At 41.5% G+C, this 27,503-nt stretch overlaps 1 protein-coding gene across 7 annotated transcripts in view; it reads left to right on the top strand.

Annotated features, from left to right (window-relative positions):
• Window positions 1–27,503, top strand: part of CACNB2 (calcium voltage-gated channel auxiliary subunit beta 2) — a 391,004-nt gene that overhangs the window by 116,390 nt on the left and 247,111 nt on the right. Inside the window, exon 1 of one of the 7 annotated variants that reach the window (XM_073885595.1) lies at window positions 17,052–17,510. The exons of the other annotated variants lie outside the window; for them this stretch is intronic. Coding sequence (XP_073741696.1) covers window positions 17,463–17,510 — 48 coding nt within the window. The 5' untranslated portion in view covers window positions 17,052–17,462. Of the gene's footprint in view, window positions 1–17,051; window positions 17,511–27,503 lie in introns of those variants that run through there. 7 annotated transcript variants of the gene reach the window in all.

Raw genomic sequence — 27,503 nt, 5'->3', positions numbered from 1 at the left:
AAGCCAGCTGGGGCCAAATGCAAATTCTTACATATCCAGTTGTTTTAAACATAGCCCCAAAGCAGATTTTTAGCCTTTTAGGGCCCGCCTGCTTTGCTTAACCCACGAATTTTACCCACGTGTACAAGCCATAAAAGGGCCCCAACCTACTTCAGACCTTTGGAGATCTCTGACCCAGGGGCTCTGGGTGATGATGCTGAGTGACATCCCCGAGGCCCCTCTTCCAGTCCCCTGGCTCCCTTTTCGTGCTCCCCTTCTGAGTAGCACCCCCTGGGTGCCCTAGCCTCTGAATAGGCTCCTACTGTGAGGAACCTCCCCCACCCCCCGCAGTGCGAATCTGTCAGTCACTCAGTAAAACTTCTGTGTGTCATTGCCACCTCAGAGTCTTATCTTTTTCCTTGATCATCCCCCAGATCCCTCAGACCCCCGCATTCTCTTTTCCAACTAACACCAACTCCCAGTAAAGGAACATTCAAGCACATTTTTGCTTCTCCCCCTCATAATAAGCTAAATAGAATCAAAGGACAGAAATGTAAATGTCTTAGTTTTCCATACAGTTGCCCAATTTGGGACATGAAGTGTTGGATATAGGAAGATTGTCAGGAATGCCAAATATCTCAAATTATTACATTCTTTCCATCACACCTTAAAAAAAAAATCACACTAAGATTTTAGGCACATCTGTTGGTACTTTCCAAAATAAATCTACCAAATGAGAGAAAATGAAATTCAAATGTATAAACCTAAGCTTAGAAATTCAGCAGGAAAGCCTCACTTCTCCAGAGCCAACTAAGTTGAGTTAGGACCCAAATGAACTGTTCTTTATGAAGGAGGAAAAATGTTTATATCAAACATAACAAGTTGGATCTTTCAAAAAAGGAAAATTCATAGTTCAATTATTTTTCCTTGGAATCTATCTGGTTCACAAGTGAGAATATTAAAATACTTCTGTGATCTGTAATAAAAAAAAAAATGGGCAAATACACTAGTTTTTAGATGTTGTTTATCCCTAACCAGATGACTCTCCCCAACTTCCACCCTTTTGATCTTCCCTTTGAGAAGACTGTTTTTCTGTTGCATCTACCATTCTTGTAGCAATTCTCAACTAATTAAATTGAATGGAAAGAAAAATTGAGATTATCTTCTTCATCTCTTTGCCTTCATGTTCCTTCACTGCTAGTACATTATTATGAGAACGTGAACTTCTTTTGAAGACACCTTAGAAAACAATGTCTATGATCTCATCTGACATGTCTGATATTACTCTCCAAAAGTTCTTCTCGTGATTCTATAATTTTGTATCTTTGTAGCCAACATCTTTTTTTAAAAAGATTTTATTTATGTAGAGAGAGAGTGTGAGCGGAGGGTGGGGCAGAGGGAGAGGGAATCTCAAGCCGACTCTGTGCTGAGAGTGGAGCCCGACCTGGGCTCCATCCCAGACTCTGAGATCATGACCTGAGCCGAAATCAAGAGTCAGACGCTCAACCAACTGAGCCACCCAGGCGCCCCAATAGCCAACGTCTTTTCATAGCCCATTGTGCCCCCTTCTCTGTATTCTTACTTTCCTCTTTACTCTGTTTAGGTTCCATGATCCACATACACCGTCTCATCTCTGCTTTCTTCCCCCTCTCTCCAGTGCTCTTGGGAAATCCCAAGCCATGCAAAATCCGACTCTCGCTGACTCTGCTGTTGAATTTGAGTGGATAAACATGGCAGGGAAGAACCACAACTGTTTTCCTTTAAGTTCCTGACCACTAATGTCGACCTGTCCTCAGTACTGCCTATGAGTCCTATTTCCCTGATCAAGCCACTCAACCCCTTTTGAGACCTTCTTCCTTGTCCTCAGTCTCCAGCATTGTCTTCCTTCTTACTCTCAGTTAATGACCTTTCTTCTAATTTATTCTGAGGGAATAGCAACTCTCCAAAAACACCTTTGTCCTACTACCACCATTAAATCGACCCACTGGTCCTCAAATCCTCTGCCTTCCTTTCTGTTACAGTGGGTGGACCAACTGAGAGTCCACCTCAGCTCTGCTTGTGCACAAGGTCCCTTTCCCTCTGGCACACCCAAGGACTTGGCTCCTGCAATTATCCAGGGTTGCTCTTGAAACATCTTTTCCCCCACCCCTTACCTTTAACACCTTCCATTCAAGGAAAAACTGGCCTTTTTCCCACATCATATCGCAGCTGTGTTTTCACTTTTCTCCTCTTTGCCACAGAAAGGCTCCTTGACAAAATTCTCTCTACTCACTGTATCAGGTTGTTTGCCTCCCTCTCTTGATTGAGTTTATTTCATTCAGACTTTTGACCTAGTCCCTCCATTGGATTCACTCTAGTCACAATCATCAGTGGCCTCCACCTGATCACATCCGAGGATCCCTTCTTGGTCTGCATCTTTCTTGACCTTGCCCTGGCGCTGGACCAGACGAATCCCTCCCTCTGTCTTGCAGAAAGCCACACTCTTAGTTTCCTCCCAGAGTCACTGGTTGCTCTGGAATCAGCCCGAGGAATCAGTTTCCAAACCTCGTTCCTGTCCATACATTTCTAGGGAATTTCCCTAAAATTCGTGGTTCTAAAGATCATCTCTCTCAATATAAACTGACTTGCAAGTTAATATCTCCACCCAACCCCCTTTTCTCAACTTTGGAAATATGCTAGATTGCCTACATGAAATTTCTACATTGATGTCCTATAAGCTTCTCAAAATTAATATCCCCCAAAAAGTATTTTTTTGTTTTCGCCTCCAAACCTGCCTCTCCTTAAGTGTTCCTCTCCTTGGTAACTGTCTTGACCATTCAAACAGTTGCTCAGCTCTTGTCTGCCCTTCTTCGCAAATTGGGCTCATTCCTGGCTCCTCCCTTTTTCTTCAACACAACATCAGTCAGTTCTGTCACCTCTGCCTTTCAAACACATCCACAATCCAAACACTTCTCAAGATTTTCTTCCATGAGTGCCTTGCAGCAAGACCTCTCTCTCGCCTGGACTGTTGCAATAGTCTCAAAAACAATCTCTCTGGACCCACACTAGCTCCTTGCATTCTCCACACAGCCGACAACGCACCACTTTGAATGTGTAAATCAAATTGTGTGTCCTTTACACAATGCTCCAGGGACCTCTCCTCCCATGGGCCAAGTATGTTCTCTCTCCGTGCATTTGTCTGGATTTTTCTATCCCCAGATTGTCACTTGTTTCCCCCCCTGGCCCTTTATTCTGCTCAGAGTTCATCTTTCTAAGAGGCTGATCAACATATGTATATATAAATAACAGAAACTTCTCTCTGTCTGTCTTCACTCCCCCCTCCCCCCACCGCTTCACCCAATGCAGAAAAATTGCATATTGATACTTTTAATATTTGTTTCCATTTCTACTGTTAAGTAATATTTTATAATAAATATATAATATATATTTTTATGTTTATATATTTTAATTTTAATTTAGATATATATTTTACTTAAAGCAGGAAACTCAGCATTAGACAAATATCTTAATGGATATGGTTTTTCCTGTTTTTTTTTTAACTAACATATCAAAATTTTTTTAAAATTCTCGTTACCAACTCATTTCTGCCCATCCTCTATTTTTAAATGTAAACGCTATTCTTTACCTTTTCTTCTTCTTTTTTGCATTTATTTTTCTCTAAGAGGACTCTTACATCACTGTATTTGTTTTGCACATTATTCTTGATGCTTAGACTTTGGCCTGGTGTTTTCAATGTCAAGGGATAGTTAAGGGTATATGTTCATTTATTTAACCAAACTGCCAATACCGAAACCCTATTAGGTAGTAAGAGCATAATCTGAAAAGGACTCAGCAGTAGTAAAAACATCAATTTGTTTTCAGACTTGAGCTTAGTAGGTAACAGAAAGTTTGGTAATCTGGGAGGATATTTCCATGAGAGTCTCAACAGATACTTAACAGAGTCTACACGACATTTGGCTCGAGTGATATTTTCTTACTTTGTCTCTAAATGGAAAATTTTAGGTTTTGAGGAAGTATCTAAAGTCTTGCTTTCGAGAATATATACAGAGTCTTTGCTCCCCTGTTGGTCACTTTCATCTCCTCTTGGCTGACATTCGTTACAGTGCCCCATCCAGGAGGAATGCACTAATCGACTTGAATTGAACAGGGCCTATCAGAGCACTCCTTTCATCTTCTGCAGTAATTAAGTTAATCTGGAAACACTCAGTTTCATATTAGGATAGAAAAGAATAATACTGCATGCTTTCCTTTGAGGATATGTGAAAATAAAAAAGCTCATTAAAATTATAAAATATAAAATGAACACAAGGTGATATTAATACCTAGTCTAGTAGTCTATTTTTAGAGAGTTTGGAAAGCGATTTTGAGCATCTCTTCTAATTTAGAGATTTAGAAATTTTTTTTTTAAGATTTTATTTATTTATTTGAGAGAGCGAGAATGAGAGAGAGAGAGAGAGAGAGAGCATACGAGAGAGGGGAGGGTCAGAGGGAGAAGCAGACTCCCTGCTGAGCAGGGAGCCCGATGCGGGACTCAATCCTGGGACTCCAGAATCATGACCTGAGCCGAAGGCAGTCGCCTAACCAACTGAGCCACCCAGGCGCCCCTAGAAATTTTTTTTTAAAGATTTTATTTATTTATTTGACAGAGAGAGACACAGTGAGAGAGGGAACACAAGCAGGGAGAGTGGGAGAGGGAGAAGCAGGCTTCCTGCAGAGCAGGGAGCCCAACATGGGGCTTGATCCCAGGACCTTGGGATCATGACCTGAGCTGAAGGCAGACACTTAACCGACTGAGCCACCCAGGTGCCCCGAGATTTAGTAATTTTTTATGTAATTCCATTTCTCCTAAAATGCATACAGACACTTTGCTGTCAATTTTTCAGCTTCTGCTCCTGTTTAATCCTCCCCAAAGCAATGTGAAAGTGGCCAATTCGATGCATGCCCCATAGAAGTTAGTGTTTGACTATTTTGAGACATCTTTTCTTACGGTTCCTGTGGGGTGTCCTGATTGGATGGGGAGCACACCCAACGTGGGTGTTCCAATCCAGTGGAGGCCAGCGGTGGGGGCAGTGAAAGAATTTACCCAAGGCGGAACAAAAGAGCTAAAAGTTTATCAAACACTGCAAGGGAGCGGTGGACAAAGGAGAACCTGTCTGCCACGAGGAGGTGGTGAGGGACCACGCTTATGGGAGTGCGGGAGTATGGGAACGCATGGAATTTTCCCTTTTTGGTAATCTTAGGAACCGTGCCTGGTCCTCAGAGGTCAGTTAGGGCCTGTGGTTATTTCCAGGAGGCTCCCTTAATGAGCCTGTTTACACTGCCTCTTTGTATTCAGCTCGGTGCGGGGGGGCGGGGGGGTCCGTGGTCGCTGTGGGCCCTTTTACCTTTTCGGGTTTCCATTGTTCAAGCTTGTTGCCTAAAAGCGGCCTCTACAGTTCACAAGGCTCCTCGGCCTCCCCTCACTGTGATCTCTCTTTTTTTGAAGTTGTCCATTCTAAAATACGAAGCCTCAGCAGCAAGCAGTGGTGATACAAGAAAGTTTTTTCTTTTCTTTTTTTTTCTAGGATAATGGCTTTTTTTTTATTAAGTTATGTTAATAACCATACATTACATCATTAGTTTTTGATGTAGTGTTCCATGATTGTTTGCGTAAAACACCCAGTGCTCCATGCAGTACGTGCCCTCTTTAATACCCATCACCAGGCTAACCGATCCCCCCACCCCCCTCCCCTCTAGAACCCTCAGTTTGTTTCTCAGAGTCCATAGTCTCTCATGGTTCATCTCCCCCTCCAATTCCCCCCCCTTCATTTTTCCCTTCCTGCTATCCTCTTTTTTTAACATATAATGTATTATTTGTTTCAGAAGTACAGGTCTGTGATTCATCAGTCTTACACAATGCACAGCACTGGCCATAGCACATACCCTCCCCAATGTCTATCACCCAGCCACCCCATCCCTCCCACCCCCCACCACTCCAGCAACCCTCAGTTTGTTTCCTGAGATTAAGAATTCCTCATATCAGTGAGGTCATATGATACTTGTCTTTCTCTGATTGACTTATTTTGCTCAGCATAATACCCTCCAGTTCCATCCACGTCATTGCAAATGGCAAGATTTTATTCCTTTTGATGGCTGCATAATATTCCATTGTGTATATACACCACATCTTCTTTATCCATTCATCTGTTGATGGACATCTTGGCTCGTTCCACAGCTTGGCTATTGTGGACATTGCTGCTATAAACATTGGCGTGCATGTACCCCTTTGGATCCCTACATTTGTATCTTTGGGGTAAATACCCAGTAGTGCAACTGCTGGGTCGTAGGGTAGTTCTATTTTCAACTTTTGGAGGAACCTCCATACTGTTTTCCAGAGTGGCTGCACCGGCTTGCATTCCCACCAACAGTGTAGGAGGGTTCCCCTTTCTCTGCATCCCCGCCAACATCTGTGGTTTCCTGACTTGTTCATTTTAGCCATTCTGACTGGTGTGAGGTGGTATCTCGTTGAGGTTTTGATTTGGATTTCCCTGATGCCAAGCGATGTTGAGCACTTTTTCATGTGTCTGTTGGCCATTTGGATGTCTTCTTTGGAAAAATGTCTGTTCGTGTCTTCTGCCCATTTCTTGATTGGATCATTTGTTCTTTGGGTGTTGAGTTTAAGAAGTTCTTTAAAGATTTTGGGTACTAGCCCTTTATCTGATATGTCATTTGCAAATATCTTCTTCCATTCTATCGGTCGTCTTTTGGTTTTGTGGACTGTTTCTTTTGCTGTGCAAAAGCTTTTTATCTTGATGAAGTCCCAGTAGTTCATTTTTGCCCTTGCTTCCCTTGCCTTTGGCGATGTTTCTAGGAAGAAGTTGCTGCAGCTGAGGTCGAAGAGGTTGCTGCCTGTGTCCTCCTTTAGGATTTTGATGGACTCCTGTCTCACATTGAGGTCTTTCAATCATTTTGAGTCTATTTTTGTGTGTGGTTTAAGGAAATGGTCCAGTTTCATTCTTCTGCATGTGGCTGTCCAATTTTCCCAACACCATTTGTTGAAGAGACTGTCTTTTTTCCATTGGACATTCTTTCCTGCTTTGTTGAAGATGAGTTGACCATAGAGTTGAGGGTCCATTTCTGGGCTCTCTATTCTGTTCCATTGATTTTTGTGCCAGTACCATACTGTCTTGATGATGACAGCTTTGTAATAGAGCTGGAAGTCCGGAATTGTGATGCCGCCAGCTTTGCTTTTCTTTTTCAACATTGCTCTGGCTATTCGGGGTCTTTTCTGGTTCCATACAAACTTTAGGATTATGTGTTCCATTTCTTTGAAAAAAGTGGATGGTATTTTGATAGGGATTGCATTGAATGTGTAGATTGCTCTAGGTAGCATTGACATTTTCACAATATCTGTTCTTCCAATCCATGAGCATGGAATGTTTTTCCATTTCTTTGTGTCTTCCTCAATTTCTTTCATGAGTATTTTAGTTTTCTGAGTACAGATCCTTTCCCTCTTTGGTTAGATTTATTCCTAGGTATCTTATGGTTTTGGGTGCAATTGTCAATGGGACTGACTCCTTAATTTCTCTCTCTTCTGTCTTGTTGTTGGTGTATAGGAATGCCACTGATTTCTGCGCGTTGATTTTATATCCTGCCACTTGACTGAATTCCTGTATGAGTTCTAGGAGTTTTGGGGTGGAATCTTTTGGGTTTTCCACATAAAGTATCATATCATCTGCAAACAGGGAGGGTTTGACCTCTTCTTTGCCGATTTGGATGCCTTTGATTTCTTTTTGTTGTCTGATTGCTGTGGCTAGGACTTCTAGTACTATGTTGAATAGCAGCGGTGAGAGTGGACATCCCTGCCGCATTCCCGACCTTAGGGGGAAAGCTCTCAGCTTTTCCCCATTGAGAATGATATTCGCTGTGGGTTTTTCATACAAGAAAGTTTTTTACTTTTGGACAAACCGAAGATTTAAGGTGCAGGATCTGCAGATACTAGTGACTCCCGGAGAACTATGCTGTGGTTTAGTGTGAAACTAAAAAAACCCAAAGCAAATTGCTTTGGAACCAGACAACCTTTATATTTGGCTTCCTTTGTGAACATTCCCCCCCGTCTGCAGGCTGAAGACCCAGTACCATGCAGGTTTAAGCTTCAGTCCGTCCCAGGTCCGTTCTTAGGCCCCAGATGTGCATTCACGGAAGCTACCTGCCTCCTTCCCCCGTTCTCTGAAACGTCCCCACGGTAGTGAGGAGTTGGGAAGAAAAGCCATCCTCTGTGCTGCCAGCTGAGATGGGGTGGCTGTATCCTGTTCTTCTCTTTCATTGTACTTCCAGCTTGATTACTGAGTCCGTGTTGAAGGAGCCACACACACATACAAATCAGTCTTAAGCTCACTATCATGTAAATCTTTATCAGAAGCTCATCAATGAGAAACCATATTTCAGTGGAATTATTTGAAGGACACAGAGTCCATCCTTATGCAAAGCTTTGCAGTCCTAGTGGTTGGGAGCAAGAGCTCTGGAGTTCAACGTACCTGGGTTCAAATCCTGTGTCCGCTGCTTAAGAGTTGTGTGTCTTGTGCCGAGGTGCTGAAGTCTGGGGTCTATTCCCTCACTTGTCACCCAGGGATAAATCATAACCCTACCTCCCTCAGAGCCGGTATGAGGGTTTAAGGAGTAGTGTTTGCTCAGTGCCAGTACCAGGAACTGTTAGCTCCTTTTCTCACTGTCATTGTCTCTATTCCTCATGCATCGGGCCACATCTGTGAGGAGTCTGGGGTCTTGTCCAGACCCTCCTCCCCACACGTCCCCCCATGTCTTTACTGAATGTGTACGGCTTGAGGCCTGTACTTGCCAGTGAAGGTCAGGCCAAGGTGCAAAGCTTTAAAATGCACTGTGGCATTTACTGTAAGGATGCCGTCCAGAGTGCTGTTTATCACTTTACACAGTGTTCCTTTTTATGGGGACCTCCAGGAGAATTCAGTGCCATACAGAGTCGTTCTTCTGAGCATTTGGGTTATTTTAAGCTTATGGACAGTAAATTATGTAATTGACCAAGTTTCCCTTCTTGAGTTGGCTGCTAGAAAGCTTAGAGCCAAATGTATGCCTCATTTGTAGGAAGTGCATCGATTCTTACCGGGTGCATTTCAAGCCTCATTTCTGCCTCCATTGTATGTCCTCATTTTCTTCTTCTTTTTTTCTTTTACTTCACACTACCTAAATGTTATTTGAAAATGTGTTCTTGTAAATTAAATTATTTCTGAAGCAAGATGGGGGGGAATAGCTAGCTAGCTACATATAGATAGATAGGTAAAATAAAGTTTTAAATAAATTAACCCATGTAAACGACTTATAACCTCAGTATCTAAAAGAAGTTTAATTTTTATAAGAAGATACTTGTTATATAAAGACGAATTTTCCAGTTAGTAAAATTTCAGACATTGCAAGAACGACAAAGGACTAAGTCAAGAGCGTGAATGTTTTGCATTTGCACTGAGCTCAAAAGGTGTCTGTTGTGTGATTGTGTTCTACCCCAGGCTCAGCTTGTAAACATAATTTTGGCCTTTGATAGAGAGCAGAGGAAGACCAGTGGGCTCAGGGGTCAGACTCCTTGATAGCAACCCTGGCTCTGTCATTTCCTTGGGTGATTCACTTCGTCGTACCTCCATTTCTTCATTTATAAAGTGGATATAAAGCAGTACTTACCTCATAGCTTTCGCAGGACCTTCAAAGGGAATCTGTGTTCTTCAGTGTTTACAACAGTGACTGACAGTAGGAGTCAGGGCCTCTCGCCTGTTCTTTTTCACCTTTTGCACTTGAGAACTTTGAACTTTGAAAATGATGCCAGTTGTCAGTTTTGTAATGAGTGGCACAGTAGGGTTAGTCACATAGTGGTTGGGCTGATGCTGGTGGCAACCTTCATGACAAATAAGGATTCTAATAAAAAAAGAAAAAAAGATATATATGTGGTTTATACATATGTCACAGAATTCCAAAATCTATTGGGAGTGTTTCCTGGACACTTCGGAAAAAAAATGTGTGTTTCTCTTTCTTGGTCTTTCCAGACAAACAGGAAATCAAAATAGCTGCTGTGAAGTATCTTATCCTGTTACCATCATAGACGTGCTCATGAAATGTTACACTATGAATAGTGCACTTTGCCTTTTATCACCAAAGTGTCAATGTTTTCCTTCTTATATACCTGTTGGATTTCCTTGTAGCTATTGTGAATGAAATGAACTGATCAAATCTATTCTCTGAAAAAATTAGGGTGGCATGGAAAAATTTTAAGCCCATAAATGTTCTCAGCTTTGCCCCCTCTCTTTCTTCACTTCCTCTGCCTTCCATAATAAATGCCTATTCATAGTTACTTCTTCATCAGCTCTTCTTCCATGCTCCCTCACACCCAGCCACCCTGTGATACAAGACCTAAAGTCTGGGTAGAGAGAGAGCGTGCTAGAGATGTCAAACAGAAGGGGTAGGGTTTTTGTTTGCTGGCTCTCTTTGTTCAGAATCTGAGTAATGGGCAAAATGGGGAAAATTGAAAGAAAATGAAAAACAACAGAAATTAAGCAAATGTGCCAAATATAAGGCTGGGGATGTATATCGATGGAGAGAGAATCAGGAGACTGAATGCCTGGGAGAGGAGTTTTTTTTAATGTTTTTGTTTGTGTTGAAAAGTGAGGGCAGGCTTACAAGTGGCTTTAGGGTAAGAGAGAATTAGGGAGAGGGGCACCTGGGAGGCTCAGTCGGTAGAGTGTTGGACTCTTGATTTTGGCTCAGGTCATTATCTCTGGGTCGTGAGATCGAACCCCACAACCTCTACATGCTCAGTGCAGAATCTGCTTGAGATTCTCTCTCTCCCTCAACCTCTCCCCGAGCTCGTGCTCTCTAAATAAATAAACGAATGAATGAATGAATGAATGAATGAATGAAATCTTTTAAAAAAGAATTAGGGAGAAAAAGAAAGGAAATTCTTGGGCAGTGTTGCTGAGTTAGAGGATTCTCTGGTTTTTTCTTTGAGCTATATATAATTAAAGATCAGCACTTAATTTTCACTTTTTGTTGGATTGCATTTCTTTCAATATAACTACACTGTGAGAGACCTGGGATTTCCTGGAGTTGCATCGTTTTCTCATGATTTTGATTACAATGTGTATTTTGACTCTAGAATGCAAGATGTGTTCTAGACTTACTGAAGTCAGTACACATTTCCTGATTATTACTCATTTTGCGAGATGACTTCTCCCCCAGTTACATTGCACGGAACTGTTTTGTTTACTTCTGCTGCTCTGTGTATATGAGTGGCAAATAAACTAGTAATGCCACTGTCACCACTGAGAAGAATCGCCTGGTTGTTGGTCTGAAAAACAAACGAACAAAACAACCAGTGGATAAAATGAGAATCTGGACACTCTGGTGAGAAAAAACAAAAACAAAAACAAAAACAAAAAACCAGAGAGAAGATTTTCAGTCTGTAGAAGCTGGAATAAAATAGAGTGGTGCTTTTGGATGGCAGATAAGTAGAGCTGAATGGAAGAGACAGAGGGCCAAAGAGAGATCCTCTTCAGGATTCGGAGACACGAGGATTGACTGAGAATGGAAACAAAACGGAACTGACGTGAAAATAAAGATTTATCATGGATTGTGCTCCTGGAGACTGACTTTCACTCGTGGATGGAAACATCCAGAATTGAGAGACTTAAGAACATGTATCTTTTCCATTGGATTTCTTTTTCTGTTTTCTGTCCTTGTGTTTACCCACTTTTATTTCCTAACTGTCTCATGATTTATCCACTTCTCTTCCGTCCCCCTCCTTAGTACAGGAGAGCATCCTGTTTTCCTGGCTAGTCACAGCAGCTTCTGAGCTGGTCTCACTGGCCATCTCCCATTCTTCTTCAGCTCCACTACCAGAGTGTGCTTTAAGTGATACACGTTTGATCATGCCTCTTAACTCTATGAATGGAATCCCACTGCTGTTAGTGCCAAGATAAAAGTCCCTAGCATGGTCATCATGATGTGGCACTTACCTACCTTTCTGTTCTGTTCTTGTCCCGCTCCCCTTCTTCCTTTATCCTTCAGCTGCTTTGACTCAGCATTCTCTCTTCTGCCACAAAAACCTTCGTAAATAATGTTCCTCCATCCGGAATATGGCCACCATATTCCCTCTCCCTGCCTCGTCTCCCTTATATTTGGTTAACTCCTCCCCACCCTTCCCACCTCAACTCAAGGCACTGCCTCAGGGAAGCAATTTCTGACACCTCTAATTCTAAAAGTTGTCTACTGCTATACAGTGTCATAATAATCTATACTTTCCTTCAAAGAACTAGGCAGTTTGCAATTCTGTGTTTCTGTGCTTATTTGATTCGCCTTGTCTTCCCCCCTGGGTTTTAGTCTCTCTGTAGTCAAGGACCACACTGACTGTATTTGTTCTTTTATCCCTAGTGCCCAGCAGATACATGCACATGGTAAGTAGCACTCAATTGATATTGTTGACTGCATGATATTGTTTCTGAGTATAGACATTTGGTCCTTTTGTTTTGTTTTTACTGAAGCCAGTGGAGAACTTTTTGGTGCACTTAAGAACACTAGGCTCTGGGGGCGCCTGGGTGGCTCAGTTGGTTAAGCAACTGCCTTCGGCTCAGGTCATGATCCCGGGGTTCTGGGATCGAGCCCCGCATCGGGCTCCCTGCTCGGCGGGAAGCCTGCTTCTCCCTCTCCCACTCCCCCTGCTTGTGTTCCCTCTCTCGCTGTCTCTCTCTCTGTCAAATAAATAAATAAAAATCTTAAAAAAAAAAAAAAAGAACACTAGGCTCTGAATGGTTGCCTTTACAACAACATAGTATGAAGGAAGAGCTCAATGGATATATGGGCTGGAGTGTCTGTGAGGGGAGGGAGACCATCGTCACAGAAAAAAGCCATAAACACTCAAGCCAGAAGCAGCCACGATAAGGAGCCTTCAGCTCTCCTACAGAAGGCTTCTCTAGATCTGGTTTTATTCTTTGGTATCAAAAAGTTTTCTTCTCAAAAGAAGCATTTCCTCTTCTTTTGGGTGTGTTTACCATCCACTGTGTACGTTTTTCCTTCCGAACTAATAGTAATGTAGAAAGGGAAGAGTAAATTAAGATGAATTCTCAAACTTTATAAAGACTTCCCAGATATAAATATCTTGGACTTTTAAAAAATATCTGGCCTCAACATCATTTATCCACAATTATTTTTAATTTGTTGCTTTTGTCATTCTACCTCTCATTGTCACCTTTTAATATTTTACTTGAATATGTGTTGCACTATAACAAAATAGTTAATCTAACGATTCATTAGATTTGTGATTTAGCCGCCTGAACGAAACAGCTGGTTTTATTGACTTTATCTGGTTTGCTTGTTTTAGTAGATAGACATTTATTGTAGACAACTACACAAGTTCAAAAGCTACAGATTTCTTACTAATATTGAACTTTTTACTAGTTTTTAAAACTAAACAGTCTGGAGATTTTTTTCCCCTACTTTTTATTTTTTTATTTTTTAAAGGTTTTACTTATTTATTGGCAGAGAGAGAAAGCCAGAGAGCATAGGGGTGTGGGGTGTGTGTGGGGGGGTAATGGCAGAGGGAGAGGGAGAAGCGGGTTCCCTGTGGAGCAGGGAGCCCGATGTGGGGCTCGATCCCAGCACCCTGGGATCATAACCTGAGCTGAAGGCAGATGCTTAACTGACTGAGCCACTCAGGCACCCCTTTTCCTACTTTTTAAATAAAACAACAGATACTTTCACATTTAAAGACTTTGCTAATTCTGTATGTCCTACAAGATAAAGTCTGAAGTCCTGGCTGTGGTGTTCAGAGTACTTCACTGTCTAGTCCCATCCTGCTCTCAGACCACTCCTCCACCTGCTCCCCAGTCTTAGATTCTGTGAATTAATCCTTCATTCCAGAAATATTTTGAGGTACTTTCAAAATACACACTTGGTGGGGGGGGGCTGGGTGGCTCAGTTGGTTAAGCCTCCAACTCTTGATTTCGGCTCAGGTCATGATCTCAGGGTCGTGGGATGGAGCCCTGTGCTGGGCATGAAACCTGCTTAAGACTCTCTCACTCTCTCCCTCTGCTCCCCCCCCCACTCCTGCGGTCTCTCTCTCTCAAAAAAAAAGCCAAGAAAAACACACACACATTTGGCTTCTATAACTGAGGTCAAATTATAAGTGACTTAACGTAGGAGTTTATTTCTCTTTCATGTTACAGTCTGAATGTAAGCAACAGAGAGAGTGAGGAGCTTTCTTCTTGCTCTGTTCTCCCAAACATTCAGCCTCCTCCCCAATTTAAATGGCTTTTAAATGGTTCTAGCTGTCAGCACTGTGTCTGTAGTCAGGGCAGCCAGAAAGGGAAAAGAGAACGGAAAAGGCATGCTCCATTCCCTCTAAAGATGGGACCAAGACGTCGGCAGGTGTCCCTTCCTCCTGTCCTGTGGAACAGAAGGTGGTCACATGGCCATACCAACTTGCAAGGGAGCCTGGGATATCTCTCCTAGCCCAGCAGCCACATGTCGATTTCTGTTACTCTTAAGGAAATAAAGAAGGGATAATGAGGGAACAACTGTGAATCTTTGTCACACCTACTACGTGTCCATCACTTCACTAAATGCCAGGGATATAGAGATGAGTGAGTCCTGGATTTGGGGAAGAACCCAGTTTAGTTTGAAAGACTTCAGGTACTCTGAATATATTGTGACTATTTAATCTATTTACGTTTTCTTTACATTCTATATAAATATAATTTATTTTGTATATGTTCTGCATATGATTTTCTTAAACTTTTTTTTAAATTCATTTGCGACACAGAGACACTGAGAGAGAGAGAGAAAGCATGAGCAGGGAGAGAGGCAGAGGGAGAGGGAGAAGCAGGCTCCCCACTGAGCCAGGAGCCCGATGCGGGGCCCGATCCCAGGACCCCGGGATCATGACCTGAGCCGAAGGCAGATGCCCAACCATCTGAGCCACCCAGGCACCCCTCTGCATATGATTTTCTGTGCTTTTGCATCTGCTGTCCCATTGCCTGGAATGCTTTCTGCCCCAATTTTCCACTGGATGCAATTCTACCTGCCCGTTCTGCAAAGACTAGCCCAGGTTCCCATGTTCACGAAGCCGTTAGCATTCCTTCCAGGGTTAGGGAGGAGTTGTATCACTGATATTCCCATAGTGCTCAAATTCTGTGTTCTCTTTCCTCTGTTCTGTTATAAGTCCCTAGAGATAGGTAGGGACTTATTTTATTCATTTCCCATTTCGAGCAGCTAACATAGTGTCAAGCAAATAGAAGGTGCTCGATAAATGTTTGCTGAATCAAATTGGTGCTTAGCATATTTTCCTGGATTCTTGAATGGCAAGGTGGGTGGAATCTCTAATGAACTGGGGATCTCTCTCATATTGTGTATAATAATATCAGAGTTAATAAAAAGTTAAATGAATTCCAAATCAAAGTCAGAATCATAGAAGAGATCATATCTCCAACATTTTCGTCTTATTCTTAGAGTTAATTTTAATTCTTCATTTTTATTCAGTTACTCTAGTAAATGTGTGCTGGATGAGATTGATGAAGGGTCTTCAAGAAAAAGCCTAAATTTGAATTATATGTTCTCTTACATCACTTACTTATATTTCTCACTAAAGTTTCTTCAAAAAAACAAATTGATATCCTACCTACTGGAAATGTATCTTGGATAGTCCAGGAGACATTGAGGTTTCTTTTCTCAGTTCTTCCTTCACAAGCAAATTTGCAATGTAATTTAGAAATTTTATTTTATTCTAGGTTCCTGATACAATCACAAAGGTAACCTTATTTTCTATAGTTTATTCATCATTTCCCTTTTGGACCTTCAAATACAGGGAGGGTTAATTAGTATATGATAAAGCCATAGAATTTTCATAGACTATTTAAATGACATAAATTACTAGGTATAGTAATACTATTGCTTATATTACTTATAAATAAAACGCTTGACCATGTGGTACCTTAGTTACTTTATTAGTGAAATGAGAACACTGAACTAAGGCAGAGTTTTTTTAATCTCTAATAGCCTCCTGGACTATTAAAAATAATAAGATTTGTTACTGTAAATCATAGGTTTTAAGGAAATACTGATGAAGTGTTGACCTCCTCATAGGCTGGCACTTTCTATGGACCTAAAGAGCATAATGGTGAGCGATCTTGGTCTGTGACGTGAAATAGTTAACATATCTTCTCAAGTGGCAACAGTATCTGGAATGACTTGGACATGGGGCACATTTGGATCAATAGCTGTGGCACACTAAAAGGCTCTATGAATCATTGCTTACTAAAACGGTGGATACCATACAAATTAATAGTTTTATCCCCAAATGTCTATTAATAATTCATCTTTTCAGGTGTGACATGCACAAAGGCCTTTTAGGAAGAATGTGATGATCAGCTCAGCCGCTGCAAGCCATGTCTTTAGAGAAGGATGCAAATTATAGCTTGCGAGGACCCTTCATTTTCAGTCTCTTGTGCTTTGAAGGCAGCCTCATTTAGTTTCTCCTATCTAAATCATAGGTGAGACATCCTCTAATTAATTATATTATCTAATTAATTCTATCTGACTCTGATCAGATTGGCTCACCGGGGTTCTGTGCTTTTCACGTAGGAAATGAATATTTGGCAGTGAGCAAACGAGAGAACCAAACCTGGTTAGCTGCAGTGGTTGAGTGAGTCGGTCCTGAGGCCACTCCAGCAATCTTTCCTACAATTCATGAGAGACACGTATTGCAAGACAAAGCGTCTGACAGTTTGGAGGGTGGCTCTGTAGTCCCAGGAATCCAGAGTGAATTAAAGCCTAGACTCCGTGATTTTTCAGGATCAAGGGAGGAGGGAGAAACTGCAGATCAGATATGCCCCAAGTGTGACGGAGGTAACAGGGCAGCAGGGATGCTGTCGCCGGTCTGAGCATTGTGAGGGAGGAGGTAATGGCAGAGCAGTGGCGGGGGTGGGGGGGTGGGGGGGGCGGGGGAGCGGCGTGCTCCGAAGCAGGGACATCAACAGCATCAGGAGTAGGCCTCCTCTTGTAAAAAGCAGGATACTGCAGGCTCCCGAAAGGCAAGATTCTCTGATGTTTGCCCATCTCCCGAGTTGAGAATGGCTACTGTAAAAATGTTGCCAAGAAACTCTCCTGATCCAGACAGTCACCACTGTGTGATAGTACTAGTTATCTCAGGAAAATAAATTCTACTCTTGGTAGATTCCTGGTCAGTAGACAACTTCCCTGAAGATCTCAAATTACCCGGAAAAAAAAAAAAAGGAAAACAAAGTTTTGGCATGCTGGCAGGACCTGGTGGTGTTTTGTAGAAACTACCTGGGAGGCAGAAGCTAAGTGTCGATTTGCCCCATACCTCTTACCTGGGAGTGCAAGGTGGGAAGCAATGGACAGTGGCTCTGATGAGAAGAGAAGGCACAGTGCAGCTCGGTGAAGCCACACGCTGACTGCGTTCTGCACCGCTCTTCATGCAGTGCTGTGGGCTGGTGCATCGGCGGCGAGTACGGGTGTCCTATGTAAGTTTCTATGGCTGTAGAATTGCAGCGAGGGGCTGAAAATATGATTCGTGTCTGTCTGGTGCATGTTGCCTCTTTCAGATGTTTATCATCCCTGTGCTGAGGATCAGCCAGAGAATCAATCATTTGTCCTACAAGTGTTCGAGGCACCCTAGAGGTATATGAGATTCTGAGATTTTTTCTGGAGATAGATAGATAGATAGATAGATAGATAGATAGATAGATAGATAGATTTAAATAGATCTCTAGTGCCGTGTTACTTGGATAAGATTGGAAATAACTTGCACGGGGATTGTTTGGGAAGTCCATTGTCTCAGAGATCTGTATCAGTTTCAGACCAGTTGATATTCTCTTGTACCGAAAGGAGTCCTGTTTTCATATTTGAATTATGGCAGGAAAAGAATCTCTTAGAGAGAAACACCATGGAGTTGGTGAAATTAAAGATAGCCACTGAGGCTACTATTAAATCCTGTTTTGAACGGGCTTCAGAGAAAGAGTAGATGATAATCGCTTGATGGATGACACAGCTGTTAGTAACACCAGCATTGACAGCAGCTTTATCGTCCTGTGACTGTTTCACTGAAATAGCCCTTATTTCACGGACCTGCTGTGTTTTGCAAAATGGCTGTCTGAGTATGAAATTCTACAAGGCAGGCTTCCACACACACTGAAGTATCACTACTTAAAATGACTGGATGCTAATTGACATCTGCTGGGCTGCACGCTAGCCGACAAGTTCCAAGGAAGCGCTGGCTTTATTTTCCTACTCCTTTTGCAAGCGGCTGCTTCATTTTCCGGGGCTGATGCGAAAGAGAACGAGAGGCTTACGCAGGCTGGCCAAACTGCAGTGCTGAAACGCTTAACGCCGGCTTGAGATTCCTGGCTGCAAAACACATGGAAATTCTACAAGGGGAGCGAATCAGTACTTAAGGGCATAATGTAAAGAAACCTGTGACCTTGGAAAATTGGCCACTAGGAAAGATACATGTGCCGCTTCCAGGACAAACAAGGTCAAAATCTGATATGATCTAAATAATAAACTTGAGGACTGGGAGTTGGAAGGGGGGGGGAAGGATAGCTACATGCCCATCAGATCTTAAAGGTAATGTTTAATGTTATTAAATAGGTAAGGGCATAAGAAGCCCCTGTAATTTGAAGAGTCTGTGACTGTTATATATTCGGTGCCGTTTGTCTTTTGAATGCAACAGTTGACACATACAGAGGAGATATGAGATAGCCAGCAAAGATTTTTAAAGACGACATCTGCAGAAAGAAATGTGGATTCCCCCCCCCATAGAATAATTGCTTTTTAATAGGAATTCGGCGGCGGGCGGGGGGGGGGGGGAAGTGTTAGAAAGTTTTTAAAGTGTAAAATTATCCACATAGAGAAAATCTTAAACTAAAAGTAATTTGAATTAAAAACCCATATGTTTATAGAGTAATGAAGGCTGAGAGTTCCATAGCTGTACATATTTTTCTTTGCTCATATAAGGAATTAGAAGAAATCTGTGGTTATGTGGCCTTTTCAATAGAAGAATTCTGAAATAAGGCCTCAAATAATCTTTGCCCTAGTTATTTCTGCCCTTTTCGTGATATTGAACATGTAAATAAATGGAAGAGACAGCACAATCTGTATTTTTTGGAGTGGTAACTTTAAGTTTAGGAGATTTGACTCATTTGCCCATTCTCAAACTTTTTTTTCACGTGCATTTTGGCTAAGGGATCGCAAAACATACAGCACAACTGTATTTTATTATTTTTTAAAAAATTTATTTATTTATTTATTTGACAGGGAGAGACATAGCTAGAGAGGGAACACAAGCAGGGGGAGTGGGAGAGGGAGAAGCAGGCTTCCCGCCGAGCAGGGAGCCCGATGTGAGGCTCGATCCCAGGACCCTGGGACCATGACCTGAGCCGAAGGCAGACGCTTAGCGACTGAGCCACCCAGGCGTCCCTGGCACAACTATATTTTAAAAATAAAAGAAATTTACACTTTGGTCGCTAGAAATAAATTTTCCTTTATTTTAGAACGTTTATCTCTTGGGAACTCTAACCTGTCACCCACCTGCTGCTATTTCAGCCTCTTTAGCTTTGGCGGTTTCATGCATGGATTGCAATTTGCTTTAGAGATAGCCAGCCCAAAGCTATAGGCATGGAAAATCTGAAATATATTTCATTTCCTTAGAAGAAAAGAATCCTCTATGGATATATCTGCCTGTGAAATCTCTAATGTGCCTATAAAGCAGATGTTATGTGGGGTCTGGAAGCTGCTCACTGAATAATCAGGGGGACAGCAGGGCAAAGGGCAGCCCAAACCCTGATATGGTACCAGTGATTGGGGCCTTGTCCATTAAATGTCCATTATGTCCTGGTATCCTTTCTCCAGTCATTGTCCATCTCAGAGGATGATGACTTAGACCATGCCAGTACTGAATTCCAACTGAAACTTGGGAATTTAAAGTGTGTATAAATAAAAAATATATATATTAGCTATAACATACAAATCGGTTGATACGTGTGTGTGTATGTGTGTGTGAGCCATCCACTAGTTCTTAAGATCTTCTTTTTAGTATGACAGCTTTCTTAAGGATTCCTCCTACTCTAACATTGTCTCAGAAAGAGTATGAAAGTTACGTGGGTTTTGAATAAAGTTATGTACATATGCCATAGTTCCTCATTTCTAGGTTTTTATCTTCCACAGCTGTCCCCTTTATTAGAGTCCCTCCCCTAGTTTGCATAATGCTGCCTCCATATTCAAAAATATTCTGTGAGTGGCACCTACCCTGTAGGCTGTGGCCCCTTTCTTTTTCTGTAAGGCTCAGTGCATAAGCCTCTCTCTTTGGCATTCTTCTTTGAATGCAAGATCTAGTCTCCATTATTTGGTTTACACCTAATGATCATTCTTTTTGAACCCCGCTTCATGTGTCAGAAGAAATTCCTATTTTTATCTAAACTGTCTTGCTATTTTTATCATATTGAATGACATGAAAACCTGTCAGCTGAATAAATACTCTTAAGCTTAAAAGGATATATAAGCATAGTAAGCCCTGTGTGCACCCCTGTGAAGCACTTCTAGAATACTGACATTTGCATGCCTTGGGGAGCAGAGATTGATACTAACTCTCTTCAGTAAACTTGCTATTGAAGTGTAGTTTCCCCACAGAGAAGTGCAAAAATCACGTGTCGATCTTTTTTTTTTTCTTAAGATTTATTTATTTGGGACGCCTGGGTGGCTCAGTTGTTAAGTGTCTGCCTTCGGCTCAGGTCATGATCCCAGGGTCCCTGGATCGAGCCCCGCATCCGGGTCCCTGCTCAGCAGAAAGCCTGCTTCTCCCTCTCCCACTCCCCCTGCTTGTGTTCCCTCTCTCGCTGTGTCTCTCTCTGCCAGATAAATAAATAAATCTTTTAAAAAAAGATTTATTTATTTTGAGAGAGCACTAGAGCACAGGGGGAAGGGCAGAGGGAGAGAAACTCGAGTAGACTCCCTGCTGAGCCCTACCCATGGCTCTGTCTCACAACCCTGAGGTCATGACCTGAGCTGAAATCAAGAGTCAGACGCTCAACCGACCGACTGAGCCACCCAGGTGCCCCGCAAGTGTCGATCATGACGAACGTTCACAGGGTAAACAAGCCCATGTAACCGACACCGAAACCAAGAAACCAAAAAATGTCAGGACCCTTGTCCTCTCTTCCACTCACTGATCACCTCCCCCCCATCCAGGGTACCCACTAATCTAGCTTCTAACATCATGGATTAGTTGTTCCTGTTTCTGAATTGTATACAAATGGACTTACACAGTATATACTTTTTTTGTTCAGCTTGTGTTGTTCATCATTATATTTACGAGATGAATCCGTGTGGCTGCATGCTGTGGCTTATAGCCTATTCATTCTCACTGCTGTATTGTATTCCATCACATGGCTGTATCATAATTTAATTCTCCATCTGACTGTTGATAAGCATTTGGGGCGTTTCCAGGTTGGGGCTGTTATGAATACTGCCTCTAGAATTATTTGTGACATGCCCTTTTGTGGATGTTTACATATGCGTTTGAGTGGAATATGAAACTAGTGATGAAATTGCCAAGTTGTGGGGTGTATATATATATATATATATATATATATATATATATATATATATTCAGCTTGAGGTGATACTGGTAAACCACTTCCCAGAGTGGTTCAGTCAATTTACACTCCCACCAGGAGTGCCTCACTGAAGCTTAGTGTCATCCCTTACATTTTAGCCAGCCTGGTCAATGTGTACAAGTACGTCATGATGGTGTTACTTGGCATTTCTCTGATGACTAATGAAATCAAGCACCTTCTCAGATATTTATTGACCATTTGGACATTCTCTTTCATGAAGTATTTGTTCAAGTCCTTGTCTCTTTTTCCATTAGGGTATTTGTTTTTTGAGACTTTTTTTGTTCAGGAAAGAACAAGCAGCGGGACACCTGGCTGGCTCAGTCAGTGGAGTGTGTGACTCTTGGTCTTGGAGTTGTGGGTTTGAGCTCCACACTGGGTGTAGAGATTACTTTTTTTTTTATAAAGATTTTATTTATATATTTGACAGAGAGAGACACAGCGAGAGAGGGAACACAAGCAGGGGGAGTGGGAGAGGGAGAAGCAGGCTTCCCATGGAGCAGGGAGCCCGATGTGGGGTTTGATCCCAGGACCCCAGGACCATGACCTGAGCCGAAGGCAGACTCTTAATGACTGAGCCACCCAGGCGCCCCTGTAGAGATTACTTAAAAAAAAAAAAAAAAAATCTTAAAAAAAAAAAAAAGAAAGAACCAGCAAGAAGAAAAGCAACTGACAATTAGCATAATAAAATGATTGGAGACCAAGGGGTATTATATAGACATCAGTAGAATGTGGACTCAGGCTAACCTGGGGGTGATTCTTGATGTTCTCACTTATTTACTTTGTGATAGTGTGGGGTTCTTTTCTCTCTGACCCCCACTTTTCTGATCTATATAATTGGGAAAATAGGAAAAGCCTGCAGGGTTATTTTGAGAGTTGAAATGTTCATCAGCACCTCGTATATTGTCTGATAAACAGTTGTTTTTCCAAAACTGGAGCTACTATGCAGTGAAAATCATGACACAAAGTGACTACAGTGAGAGAGTAGTCGGGAGGACATGGTGGGTAACTGCTCTCAACTGGCTGCTTACGCCTGTGTTAGTTACTCAAAATCTTGAAAAGCTTTGACAAATGGGTTAGATGGTTGAGAATGACCTAGTCTATTGCCAATCTCTTCTAAGAGCACTCTGTCCTTGGTACATGATCACTTCTGAACTTTTGGAGCATGTAAACGGAGTGAAATCACCAAACGATGTTACTTTTGTATAAATAGTTGACCCTTGAACAACACAGGTTTGAACTGAGTGGGTCCACTTTCAGTAAATACAGTAGAGTACTGTAAATATGTTTTCCTTAATGGCTTTCTCGATAACATTTTCTTTTCTCTAACTTACTTTGTTGTTAGTATGTAGTATTTAATAGCTCTAGCATACAAAATATGTGTTAATCAATTGCTGATATTATCAAAATGGTTCCAGTCAACAGAACCCTATTCATAGTTAAGTTTTGGGGGAGTCAAAAGTTATACACAGACTTTCAACTATGTTGTCGGGGGGGGTGTTGGTGGTCAACATCCCAACCCCCATGTTGTTCAGGAGTCAACAGTATTACATAACTTATGAGCAATTCAGTACTCTAGATAAATTCTGATTGTTATGGTTATTCGATGCACAATCATATAGTCTTTTATAGAGTTTACAAAAACTTTTATGCCCATTATTTCATTTGATGTTAAAGCAACCTTTAAGGCAAGGCAAGTGATAATCTCACCATTCTCCAGATCAAGAAAATTCAAATGAAGAATAACTATGGCCACAGGCTATAGTTCACTTCAGAATCCAGTAGGGGCCAACCTGAGATTTAAAGTATAATGTATTCTTACTCAGATACGATGTTTTTATGTCTTATTTGGGATGTATTTCTAATTTTCAATAATGGGATTAAAATTAAATTTAATGCTAAAATTTTGTGGTGCTTCTGAGTATGAAAATCAATTATCATTGAACTTAGGAAATGCTAAAGTGCCCATTAATGAGATTTCTTGGTAGTAGCATTGTAGGTAATGTGTCTTTTCGACTTAGAGTTTTCTCTCACAATTTATACTTGATCCAATTATCAGAATTGTCTTAACTAGTTAAAATAAGTTCAAGCTACACACTTAGTATATATGCATTGGAAAAATACGTTTTTCATGGAAAATGACTTTTTAAAGAGTTTTTGGTGGCATCAATTCTATCCCTTCACAGATAAAAGAATAAGATTCATATGCATAGTAATATATGTGTATATATGTATGTATGTATGTATGTATACATGTATGTATATGTGTGTATATATATGTATATGTATATATATATACACACTTGGAGCTTTTCCACCTATGTCTTAAGATGTTCTTTTTTTTTTTTTAAGACTTGTTTACTTATTTTAAAGAGAGAGAAGGTGGTGGGGAGAGGGACAGAGGGAGAGGGAATCTTAAACAGACTTGGCGCTTAGCAGGGAGCCTCACTCAGGGGGTCTGTGTCACGACCCTGACATCATGACCTGAGCTGAAACACAGCCAACTGACTGTGCCACCCAGGTGTCCTGTCTTATTTAAGATGTTCTTGAAGAGTAATACTTGGTGTTTAAAACCTGTGTGTCTTTTAAAGTCAAATTTATATATATTTTGCCCAGCCTGCTCTTAAAGGGAATTTCTCAAGAGATTGCTGACTTTTCAGACTTGGGACTGCATGTTTTTAATAGCTTTTAATTTTGGCCATATTAAAATCCTTAATTTGACCCTTCAGTTTTTTTTTTTTTTTTTTAAGATTTTTATCCATTTATTTGACAGAGAGAGAGAGACAGCGAGAGAGGGAACACAAGTAGGGGGAGTGGGAGAGGGAGAAGCAGGCTTCCCGCGGAGCAGGGAGCCCGATGTGGGGCTCGATCCCAGGACCCTAGGATCACAACCTGAGCCAAAGGCAGACACTTAACGACTGAGCCACCCAGGTGCCCCTTGACCCTTCAAACTTTAAGGTGCCATTAATCCTAAAAAAAAAATTTTTTTTAACTAACGCTCATCTCTCTGGGATGTGAAAACAACCTTCAGAAGACATATGTTTGCATCCGAGCAGTAGACCTCAGCTTCAGAAATGGTAACCACAAATGTTTAAAGTATTTCACAATAAAAACACTACTTAATGATTTAATTTTTTAGAGGTTTAAGCTTTGCTTTAATTATAAGCTTCAGTGCAGGACATCTTTTTTTTTTTTTTTTTAGATTTTATTTATTTTAGAGAGAGAGTGGGAGCAGGGGGAGGCTCAGAGAGAGGGAGAGAATCCCAAGCAGGCTCCATGCTGAGCCGAGAACCCGGCTTGATCTCACAACCCCGAGATCATGACCTGCACTGAAACCAAGAGTCGGGTGCTTAACTGACTGAGCCACCCAGGTGCCCGAGGACATCTTATTAATAGAAAATGAGATGGAAGAATATGCCTACAAATGTTAAGGAGCACAGGGGGGAAGATGTAATTAAGTTAGCAGTTTACATCCTCTGGATGTGTATAGGGAATGAGCTTGTTGATGAATTGTTGATTGTCACAGGCATGGGAGCTCCAGTTGCTCTAAAGCCTTCTCAGCACATTTCTGGTTGTCACTCACTGCCTTCCCTTCCCATTGGAGAGGCAGTTTGTTTTTGTTTGTTGGTTTAATTTTAAGAGGATCACATTTTTTCAGCTCTATTGAGGTATACATGACAAAATCATAAGATATTGAAAGTGTGCATCATGATGATTTGATACATGTATACATTGTGAAAAGGTTTCTCCCATCTAGTTAATTAACATGTCCATCACCTCACATATGTATCTTGTGTGTGTGTGTGAGAGACAGAGAGAGATACTTTAAGTTCCACTGACTTAGCACATTTCAGTTACGCCAGACAGTGTTATCAGCTACAGTCGCCATGTTATACATTAGATCCTCAGACCTTATTCACCTTATTGCTAATAAAAGTTTGTATTCTCTTACCAACCTCTTTCTATTTTCCCCCCTCCCCAGCTCTTGCCAACCACTTTTCTACTTTCTGTCTCTATGACTTGGATTTTTTTTTTTTTTTTTTTTTTAGTTTCCACATATAAGTGATACCATGTGATTGGTCTTTGTCTGGCTTCTATCACTTAGCATAATGCTCTCAAGCTCCATTCCTGTTGTCACAAATGGCAGGACTTCCTTCTTTCTCATGGCTGAATGACGTTCCATTGTGTGTGTATTTCTCACCTCTTCTTTATTCCACTGTGTGTGTGTGTGTGTGTGTGTGTGTGTGTGTGTGTGTCTTACCTTCTTTCTCCAGTTCTCTGATGACAGACACTTAACGTAGTTTCGGTATCCTGGCCCCTGCAAATAATGCCACAATGCACATGGGAGTGTGGAAAGGCAATTTATTTTTATTATTATCATTTTGTAAAGAGGGGGAGAGTGAGGGATGGTGGGGAGGGAGACAGAAAGAATCTTAAGCAGACTCCATGCCCAGTGCAGAGCCTGACATGGAGCTCCAGCTCACACCCTGAGATCATGACCTGAGCTGAAATCAAGAGTCAGACCCTTAACTGACTGAGGCACCCAGGTGCCCCGAGAAACAATTTCAAATGTGAATGACAGACTCTGGAGCAGAGGCCTAAAATTTGTACTTTGTAGATCGTTGGGCAAGTCAGTTCATCACTCTGTGCCTCAATTTCCCTTTCGTTAAATGAAGAATAACAACAGAATCTTACTCATGGGCCTGCCATGTATTACACTGTGGAGATACTTGGCACATAGTAACTATTCAATGAAGTCTGAGCTGTTATTGTCGTTCCCACTGCCCTCTGCATCTGAGCACCACTTCTGTGGTAAGAAAAAGAGCCATCACTTTCGGAAGGATGAATTGTTTTAAAGAAAGCTTTTGTGAAGTTGAGTTAGGGAAAGCTACAGCTGTCGTCATCCACCTGTTCATTCATGAAGGAATTCCTCAGCACCTGCTCCTTGCCCACAGCTATCCCGAGAGTCCAAAGTTCAGAGAGGAACTGAACCCCTTAATCCCTGCCTTCAGGAAGGCCTGGCTTACTGGTAGAGATACGCGAGTTTATAGAACATTGAAATATTTGAGCTAACAGGCATATCCAACAGTAAGACACAACAAATGGTCTACCGCCTATTGCAGAGGTTTGTACAGACTGACGTGGAAGGAGGTCTATGTTCTGAAAATATGTTACACAAAAATAAAGTTGCTGAGCAATGTATATGGTATGATCACATTTACTCTACATGCATTTATATCTGTATTGGTGTCTTCAAAAGAAGAGGTCTACAAGGCTATACCAATGTGTGCCGAGCTCACAGAAGTGGGATTATAGAGGGACAGGTGGGATTTAACTTTTTATGTCATTTGACATTTGACAATGAGCATACTTAATTTTTGTAATAAATATTTAATAAGATAAATACCTTTAAATTAATTGATCCCTCACCATCTTCCAGAAAGGCTTATCAAATATAAATGAATATAGGTAATGCACATTTTAGCTCATCAGAAAACACTCCACTTGAAATGCATTGAGTGGAAACAATCCAAAAATGGAGGAATCTGTTAACTGAGAAATTGTCATAGGTACTCACAGAACTATTTGGAAATAAGAAGGGCAAGGTCTGGCTGGTTGCTTAGGCCTGTCCTCCATGGGGTGTTATGTGTAGATGCGCTCAGGTCTGGGCCAGGGTCGAGTCCTTCCTGTTGCATGCTAAGAACCTGTTTCATGAAGGGTGGTCAAACTGTATTAAATTTGTTTGCACTCTGGCATGCCTTTATTGTTGGCACATTTCCTAAGCAAATGAAAATCAGAAGGAAAGAATATATGCAATCTAAGCAGAGAAACGTAGATCATCTTAAA

Source organism: Callorhinus ursinus, unplaced genomic scaffold (assembly GCF_003265705.2).
Source record: "Callorhinus ursinus isolate GAN/ISIS: 27379988/994484 unplaced genomic scaffold, GSC_fseal_2.0 scaffold63, whole genome shotgun sequence".
Lineage (NCBI taxonomy): Eukaryota > Metazoa > Chordata > Mammalia > Carnivora > Otariidae > Callorhinus > Callorhinus ursinus.
This window is presented reverse-complemented; position numbering and strand designations above follow the sequence as displayed.